General features: G+C 42.5%; 1 protein-coding gene across 4 annotated transcripts in view; it reads right to left on the minus strand.

Moving 5' to 3' along the window:
• Positions 1-9,845, minus strand: part of CAB39L (calcium binding protein 39 like) — a 68,476-nt gene that overhangs the window by 3,585 nt on the left and 55,046 nt on the right. For all 4 annotated transcript variants that reach the window (XM_009644793.2, XM_035900369.1, XM_035900370.1 and 1 more), the window contains 3 exons: positions 8,443-8,502; positions 6,787-6,852; positions 5,980-6,123 (listed from right to left, as the gene is read on the minus strand). In XM_009644793.2, coding sequence (XP_009643088.1) covers positions 5,980-6,123; positions 6,787-6,852; positions 8,443-8,502 — 270 coding nt within the window. The remainder of the gene's footprint in view (positions 1-5,979; positions 6,124-6,786; positions 6,853-8,442; positions 8,503-9,845) is intronic.

A 9,845-nucleotide genomic window follows, 5' to 3' on the forward strand; every position in this document is an offset into this window, starting at 1 on the left:
GAATGCTCCCAGGCCCCAAGTCTTTTACAAAGTTTTCCTTGATCTAGAAGCCAGGCCATGGTCCCTGTGACAGTACAGTATCTACAGTTATTCACACCATCTTTACACAGGCCTCCGCATCGCCTTTCTCTGACTACCCTGAGCTATATTCTCAAATAATTCCTTTTTATGCCTACTTGCCACCTAAAACTTCTCAAGAGTGGCACCAACAGCCCCAACCCCCAAGGATCCCTTCAGAGCAGCCACCCTAAAATAACCACTTCCAAGCACTCCAAGCACTCAAAGTGCAACATCTTACCAGCGACACATGTATCCGTGGGTCAGACAGCCAGTTCGCAGCTCTCACTGCACTTGATGGACCGTCTGTCTATTCTGTCGCTGCCTGCAGATTCTGGAAGTAATTCATTTGCAAATAACTTTCATAGAATCAGAATTGTTTAGGTTGGAAAAGACCTTTAAGATCACCAGGTCCAACCGTTAACCTAACCCTGCCATCCCACCACTAAACCATGGCCCTAAGCACCTCATCTACCCGTCTCTTAAATACCTCCAGGGATGGGGACCACTTCCCTGGGCAGCCCGTTCCAATGCTTGACAACCCTTCCTGTTAAGAAATTTTTCCTTATGTCCAATCTAAAGCTCCCCTGGCACAACTGGAGGCTATTTCCCCTTCTCCTATCGCCTGTTACCTGGGAGGAGACCAACACCCACCTCACTACAGCCTCCTGTCAGGCAGCTGTAGAGGGTGATAAGGTCTCCCCTCAGCCTCCTCTTCTCCAGGCTGAACAACCCCAGTTCCCTCAGCCGCTCCTCATCAGACTGGTGCTCCAGATCCCTGGAGCATAGATATCCTGCTATTGATGCGTTGGTTTCCCATATGAGAAATAAAGGGTTTGGGGATGTAAATTGCTCTCGAATGTACTTTACAGCTTCCAGTCTGTGCCTTATCTAAGGAATATGAATCTTGAAATCTCATGGGTACGAATGTTTGGCTCTGGCTGAGAATGCGGCAGTTTATGCTCTCAGCTCGAGCAGCCCCACAATGCAGCTCCCCACGTGCTGACCTACAGCAGGTCACCATGCTGACGGAGGCTGGATACTTCCAGGATCTGGACTGTGATTAAGCCCCAAGTCATCTGGACAAGCTTCCTTTAAGAAAAGCAGTACGTAAGCCTACGGGCAGGGATGAGGAAAGTAACCGTTACAGGTCTTCATTAGAAGTTTTTAATTTTGGAGTTCAGTTCCCCCTTTGTGACCAGGAGAAGAAAATGATCGAGTAAACCAACAGGACCCACATTTTCAGAAATCATCTGATTACGGCCTGACCTTTGAAGTGCTGAGCATCTTCCTTCAGTGAATATTAGGCCTCCTTATAAAGATAACTGAAGGCTGCCTCTCAAAATGAAGAACTCTAAATCATTCCTCTTGTAAAAGGTATCTGGTCTGCAAACAGAACTGGAAGGTTTTAGCGGTAAACCTAGTAAATACCAGCATTTCATATTGGTCCTACAACTGCTATTACCAGAGCAGATAATTAAAGAACTTCATTTAATAGAAGACATCACATCCTGTTTATCTTCCTGCTCTATTATTTATAATCTTCTCCTTTGCAAAACTGTGCAACTGAACATTCAAACAAAGATCATCTTGACTGCCAATCTTGCTCAGTGTCAACAGGGACTTGTAAAGAGAGAATGTTAAAGGACCAGAGAATTCCTGAAATGTTATTCTATATTTTGGCTAAGCAAACAGAATTAGTTCTGCCAGTATCAACTAATCAGCTTCACAAAGCCCAGGATTAGGACCACCATGAGACTCAACTTTTAAAAGAGCCCCCCACATTGAGAACTCTTTATTGTCACAGAGGAAGAGATAAATCCCTGAAAACGGGAATAATAATTAACACTATCTGGAACATTTCTACTAAAATGACATATAACTGAAGCTACAACACTTCAGAGAGAGCTTCGTTTAACCTATGGTTTTATTATGAAAGGTTGCGTGTTCTAGAGCACTTAATTCAGATATACAAGAGAGACAGAGATCAAAATAGAGTACTCGTATTAAAATTCCAGTTCTAAAACCAGCCATTTCAGCACAGTTCCGTTTTGTGACTGTTTACAAAAGGCTTGGAATTAAAATCAACTCTGAAGCTTCAAAAGTTGTCCAAAGTGAAACCGTTGCTCTCTTCTCCATTAAAAGTCATACCCTGTCTTCAAACAAATACCAAAATCACTTGATTAGAGAATCTGACCTTGTTTCCTTACAATTAATAACCAGGCATCACCACCCTCTGGGACTACAGCAGAGCAAAAGCGATTACAGAGGTTGGATACCCTGGATTACGTATTTTAAGACTGACTCTGGGGTCACGCACAATCTTACTGTGTCAGGAAACTGCACACAGAAGTCCCTACAGTTCATGTTGCTTATAGTGTAATGCTTCACATAACACATCTTGCCCTATAAACTCCCCAGCTACGAAACAGAGAGGACACATCCCCACAGACATGGTTTCAGTTTCGTACCAAGAGGAAACTGTCCGGACGGTCAAATTATTTGAGATCATTTGCAGAGCAAGCTGCAGGAGGTAGCTCGGTAATGTGCGGCAAAAGAGAACGGAAAAATGAAACTAAGGTCACAAAACACAGTGTACCCATTCTATTTTTAGATTTAAACAGTAAAATACATCTTGCTAAATGTCTGCTTAAGAACAAGAAAGTTGTATAATTCCAATTCACCGCTACAGGGTGTTTTCCTCAAAATAATCTAATTGTTGACATGAAAGCCAAGAGAGCTTGTTACTAGCCTTTACTTGTAAATGCGTAAGGTGAAAGGAATAGCTGCACCATGTTCACATACATCTGAAAGATTTGGTCTCCCCTACAGGCAAACTCAAAGCAGGCTCCTCTAATAACAGTCGTAAATCCATCACAGGTGCTGGAGAGCCCTTCCCAGTATTTGGTCCTCAAAGCATGCACGCTCAAGACTGAGACCTCTCTGCTGAAATCAATGCAGAGAAGAACCGGTGATTCTCAAAGCCTACAACTCTAGGTGATCCCACTGGATTATTTATGGAGGAGGAGGAAAGGGGTGAGGAGCGTTAGCTTTTCCTGATGATTAAATACTGGCTAATCCTCGTGCATACATTGTCTGGGACATCCAGCTTTACAAAGCAGCCACAGGCCTTAAGGATGGTGCTGCAAAGCAGAAGCTCCATTTTGCTCAGGCCAAAGGAAGAGGAGGAGCTGGAGCCATGAGGAAGATCAAGCATCTCCTCAGCGGAGAACAGAAGGAGGCACTGCAAGTGGGCACTGTGTTTGTCTTCAATTTCCCACCCAAAGCATCCTGGATGAGTGAAATGTTCTCAGAGCTTGAAGGAGGGTACTGGCATTTTCAGCCACAAAATGTTCTGCAAAATATTTCTGCACTGGAACCCCTCATCATTTTCTTCTCTATCTTTCGGTTTTGAATGTTCAATAATTAGGAATTGCATCAGGATGGTAAGAGTTGTATGCTTTTTTTTGGGTCAGCTGAGGCGTGGGAGTGTTGGAATCTGGATGCTTACAAAACAAGTACTTTTTCATTTCAACTGTGTCTAACTGGTGAAACATCTAAATCAGGTAATTTAAACCCAAATTTTTGGCAGCTCGGAGCAGCGAGTATCTACTTCTCAGCAGACCTTAGATTTCAAATCACTGTGGTTAGTCCACTGTAATTTCAACCAGGACTGCACAGGTTATTTTGCAAACATAATTTAAAAATGCAGGCACAGTTTAAAATTTGTGAGCTTAAAGCGGAGGACAAGATTCCTCTCCCAGTTACATTAGCATGCAATTATTACAGCTGACGAGAACTGGGCTGAGGGACACTAACCCAGAAACAGGACGCAGGGACACTGCAGAACAGGGCACAACCAGACAGTAGTGTTTTCTCCCATCTATCTATTTAAGGATTTCCTTTAGTAGTTCTTGAGAAGTTAGAATTCAATTTAAGAAGTGAAAGCAGAGGAAAACGCTCTTCTCTGACCTGCTCTATGAAGCTAATTCACAATGCGATTTTCTATAACATACTCTGTAACTGCCCTGCCCACCAGGGATAAGCTCAGTGCTTCTACATCCAGCTAGCCCAGACCCTCAGTGAGGACCTAAAAGGGTCTGCTGCACCTCTAGAGTTACTCTAGTGCTCTGCTAGTGGTTATAAGTGAGCAACTTCCAGCTGATCAGGTTCTGCTCTGAGTCTGCAAGTTCCCCACCACGCACTAAGGCACGTGAGACAGTGTGAGGCACACCATGGCACCGCTTAAATGCTGCTGTCAGGTACTGCTGGAAAAAAACCCAACAACATCCCATGGGGGTTACTATCCGAGGACAGAGTTTGGCCCTTCGAACTGAAGAGACACAACATTACCACCGTGCACTTTTTGTTTTGCTGGGCACCCAAAGGCCTCAGCATTATGTCCACGTGGTAGCAATCGCAAGCGGTTGTGCAAGGCTGAGCCTACAATATCTCCACTATAACTGGAAATGGGATGCAACGTACTGGAAAAGGAAAGGAAGGGAGGAATGGGAAGGTAGAATGGGAGAAACAGCAATGTGTGACATGGTTGCACACTGGAATCCTTTCAAGTTATTCCAAGTCCTTTCAAATGCCTCTTAAAATAAGCAAAATCAGCCGTTCCCAAGGCCTGGGCCATGCCTATCATTAATTCAGGAACAGCAACTCATGTGTTTCATACATAAAAATCTGGCATTTATTCAAAGAGTGGCTAAGATAGCCCAATCCTCTGATCCCTTCCCTCCATAGGCATCTCAAAGGCTGCAAGCCTTTGGAGCCTGACGGCTCTCTTATCTTGGAGCCACATACCTCCTGATAAGGAGGAGGAGGAGTAGAAGTTACTCACAGTGGTTCAGCTGACTATGGAGGAAGTCAGCAAGGGGACAGCTTACCAAGCTGCTTATTTCAGGGAGGTTTTTATTTTTTTATTTTTTTTTAATCCTCCTTGAAGCTTTCTTTTTTTGGAATCAAAAAGCTTTTTGGAGAAGCTGCACATCCTCTAAGCCTCCACACTGAAGACCTGAAAGCTCTTTTGCAAATGAGAAATGGCAGAAGTACAAAACTCAACAAGTCACCCTTGAATTTGTGGAGGGTGATGTAACCTTTGCGCAATAGCATGCCTTTTGGTGTGATCTGGTATCTTTCTTAACCATCTTTGGGAAGGATATCCTTACTGGCTCGATATTCCTCTTCTGAAAATCATTAACAACTCTATTTACATATCTTGAAATTAATGTGTTCATTCTAAATTGAAGGTATTTTTGTATAATAACAATCCAACTTACTGTCTGTCCCAGAGCAGAGAACTTTTTTGAGAGGAAAACAGTAAACTTTTCACTTATTGACATTAATCGCCATGAAAAAAGGGATACTGGTTGGGCCTGGCAATTGTTTAAGACCTCATTAATGATCACTGCCAAAGTACAGATGGATTAAACTCATTTCAAGCTCAGATTTACCAAATCTTTTTAATACCTTTAAAACCAAATTGTGTTCGTGCTGATGCACAGCGTTAGCACCATCTATTTTTTGGCCTTAATGTAGAGTTTTAAGACACAGTAAAATGACTGAAGAGTTGGGGGAAGTTACCCTGGATATGACCTAGAAGCTGAGTGTTTTGTTACCTGTAGCATCCACCTCATGGCTATTTGAGTGACTACCCTCAGCCTAAACCAAAATGATGCTGCTTTAGATCTCACCTGAAGGAAGGCAAACAGAAAGCAGAGGCTGAAGTGATGGAAAGGTTTTCAGTTAAGGCATTCTCAAATACTGGAAGTAAACTGTAATACTGTAATACTTATAATTAATACAGTAAACCCCAACCTTTGCCTTAATTTTCTGGGCTTTCTCTTGCCCACCTCGACAGACACTTTTATGAGGAAAAGAGGGAGTCTGCCACCTCTACAGCTCATACTAGCTCACCTTGAATACGTGGAATGCTTCAAACTGAATGTTGGGGCTTTTATCTCGCAGCAAGTTCATCATCAGCTTCAGATTTTCCGGTTTGCTGATGTATTTTGTCATGATGGCAAAGTTGTGTCGGTCCAGAATCAATTCACCCAGCAGCTGTAGAGAAAATTAAAAAACCCACAGGTTTTTCAGTCCACCACATGACTTCTGAATGTGAAGAAAGCAGCAACGTATTTTAATACTTGCCTAAGAGGTTTCAACATCACTACCTTTAAAAAAAAAAAAGTAACTAGACTTGTTACCATGCACTGAATTACCTAATGCCCAGTAATGTTCATCTTCTAAATACTAGAGAGAGGGATCCCATTATTTGGGCTGGGTGTAACAGGAGCTGGTGTGAGCCAGCTAGGGCAGAAGAAAGTGCAGTCCAGCTGCCCCACAAAGACACCTTCATTTCATTTGGATGTTACATTAAGACGCCTATCTGGTCCCATCTGCAGGTCATGTCAGACTCGGTGCTGTAGCAGCAAGCAGCACCAGACAAACAGAGACTATCATGTTACTCTCAAGTTGATTTTAAGCTATGTTCTGAACCAAAGTACAGATTTGAGGTCAGAGGAAAAATGAGAGTGCTTGCTCCATAGAAATGGCCTGATGCTTCACCAGAGATCCAAGAAATAAAAGTCAAAGTAAGCTCTTGTGTACTGTAAGACCAGCATCCCCAAGCACTTATTTCTTTTTTGCTCAGAAGTGCGTGGCTGCTCCGTTGCCATACATGCGTCTTGATATTCTGTGTAATGGTGAGAAATTTTACTTTACCTTCAAAGATTGTCTCTTCGTTACGTAGTTCTCAGAATGAAGGAGTTTTTCATAATCCTCAAAGATCTAGAGTAACAAGAAAACACAAATGCATCTGATTCATGTCCATCCTTCCTCCTCCCAGTCCTTCCAACCCCAGAGGAGCAGCCGAGGCTGCAGCAGTGCCACCCTCTAATGCTTCACTGCAATGCCAGGCCCAGCTCTCGTGGCCTTTTTTCTTGGCTGGTTATCACGCAGTGAATTAATGCCCAGGAACACTCCTCTTCCAAATACTGCAGAGAGGGATACCACATATGGACTGGATGTAACAGGAGCTAACGCGAGCCAACTAGGACAGAAGTAAGCCAGCGCCTGCACAGCCTTCTCTTACGAGAGTGTGAATCTGATGCCAGGACACATGGGTCCAGCGTGTAATGTCCACCCACTCGTATCGTGGTCATGACTTGCTTTGTGATTTAACGCAACACCCCCAATGGGTGAAGGTGCATCCCATACTGGCATATGCCAAAAACTCCTTTTGTGAGGTGCCACCTGCCTTGAGCAGCTCATTAAAGCCATTTGCCCAGTGAGGGTCTTCAGGAGTCAAGCACATGCTGGCTTTTGCAGGATTGGGCCAAGGGAATCTTGTGGTCAAGAAGACTGAGAAGGCTACAACCCTCAAACATCTACCAAACAAGCAAAAAACCCCCAACACTGGTGTCCAAGAATCATCAAAAAAAATGCTCACTTCCACAATTTATACTTAATGTTAAATAAAGGTGGAACGGGGATTGTTTCAATGCAGTGCTTCAGCACAAAGAGAAAATATTAGCAGAGACACTAATTTTTCTCCAGTTAAACTGCATTTGTGACTCAGCAATAATAAGCCTGATCTTTATTTTACTTTCTTGGTAACTCTAGAATGAAAGAAATAGTCTTTGGCCTTTTCACTTTGGCAATGAAATAAAGAATACCTCAGGTAGCATGAGAACGTAACCCGTAGTATAATTTCATGATCCGTATCAGTCCAATCTTAGTTGATTCCAATGGAATTTTTCTGACCCACATTTGGTTCAAAACCGAGCCAAAAAATCAAAGTGAAAAATGGCAGGCAACCAAAGGACTGATTGCCTTAGAGGCAATAGTAAGAGTAAGAGGAATACTCACATCTCAGTCCCCCAGTTAGGCACCTGTAATTTCCAGAAATGCTAAAACTTCTTCCAGCAACACTTCTCCTCTGTCCCAAAGTATTATATATGACACCAGTATGGCCCTATCGGTGCTGGAATATCACAAAACTCTTTAAAAATGTGCATGCTTTTTTCCCCATGATCTATACATACACACGTATCTATATCCCCATGATCTATACATACAAAGTTGACAGTTCCGTTCACATATGAGGAGATATGATGCATGTAGAGAGGAACAAAACTTGCTTTTAAACTATGAGAACTCCTGAAACCTTGGCACATGTCCCCATGTGTGTGCAGAGGGGGCACTCGTATTTCAAACACCATGTGAGGATTCTGCTTTAGTAAAAGCAGTGTTTAGTTTTGCAGTCCCTATGTGACTCTTTTATGGGGAGCACGAAACCCTCTGCTCTTGAAAGCACACTTTTTCCAGCTAAGCACGAACAGATTGTTTAAAAAAAAAAGTTCTATCATTTACACTTACCGCATCATAATTTTGTTCCAGAAACTCTGCTACCAACAATTTGTGTCGTGTTAACAGGTCCTGAGGAAGAACAGAGAAAAGTTACCTGAGAGACTGTGCTCATTTGATTGCCCCTTGATTCTCAAATGTGTTTTAGCATTTTTTTACCAGGTCATCTTTTAGAAGGAATTTACAACATGATATCTATAGACAGAAAGCATTTAAAAACAATGCTGCATTTGCATGTTTATTAGGATTTTAAGGAGAGTTCAGTGAATGCTCACAGAATCAATATAAAACCATTCTAACACTCACTCTTTATATCCTTTTCACTTCCACCTTTCCTTAAGGTCATTGTGCACAGTACTTACAATAAACTGGGGGGGTGGGGTGGGGGAGGTGGAGGAAGAAAGTAAATTAACCCTTTATGGAGGGATCAGCTATAGTCCCAAAGCCAAAAGTGATCTACATGCTACCCCACAGCTGGAAAATTATGCTAAGTTTGATCAATTGCTATTGCTCATCTCCAATGAATGCAAGGCAGACTCAATTAAATTCTATTTATTTGTTTATTTATTTATCTACAACCTAAAAATTAGGCACCAATCAAACCTAGCCATCCAGGCTCCCTCCACAGCCACTCCATCCCCAGAAAGGGGTCTCGGGTAGGTGGGATGAATTTCTCTGTGGCTGGTTTTCTGCCCAAGGTGGGCTTACTGACACAGGCAGCAGCAGACCTTTAAGACAGCTGAAGCTTCATGGGAGGCATCCCATCCTAAAAGGCCAACTAATTCAAATTTAAATTAAAGCAACCTCTCCCACAGAATGGGAACACTGGTGCTCAGCAAATGCAAATGTTCAGCTCCAGAAGAAGTCAAGTCTCTTTGCTGGATGAATAGCGATGAAATGAAGTGGCTGGTTTGAGGCATTTAATTTTTGTCTTATTGCCTCCTTTAAAACATCACACTGATCACAATAAATGCCTCATGAAGTCCATTCAAGTCGATATTTTTTCAGTGAATCAGTTGCTATCTTTTTCACCTTTTCCTTGGTTTCCTTACCCACAGTCAGAGACTGATGCTGATGAGTAGCTGAAGCAGATGCACGGACACATCCTATACAGCATCACAAATAAAAGAAATCCTTTACATACTAATCCTTTAATTTATTTTCACCATCAATTATAAGAGGAAAGCAGAGTGCTATAAAATCCTGCACATGTTTTTAATACATTCCTTTACTTAGCAGGACTGCAATGATAGCAGTTTAAAAGGCTGAGTGCAACAAACGTGATGCACAAGCTTTTATGCAGGGCACTTAAGAGGCAAGTACAGCATTTTTCAATAGGGGGCACAAATGGCATATAATCCAAAATGAGTTTTTCATACAAAATCACAAGAGAGTGTGGAGCAGCAGCTTTCAAT

Source organism: Egretta garzetta, unplaced genomic scaffold (genome assembly GCF_000687185.1).
Source record: "Egretta garzetta isolate BGI_Z169 unplaced genomic scaffold, ASM68718v1 scaffold268, whole genome shotgun sequence".
In the NCBI taxonomy this organism is placed as follows: Eukaryota; Metazoa; Chordata; class Aves; order Pelecaniformes; family Ardeidae; genus Egretta; species Egretta garzetta.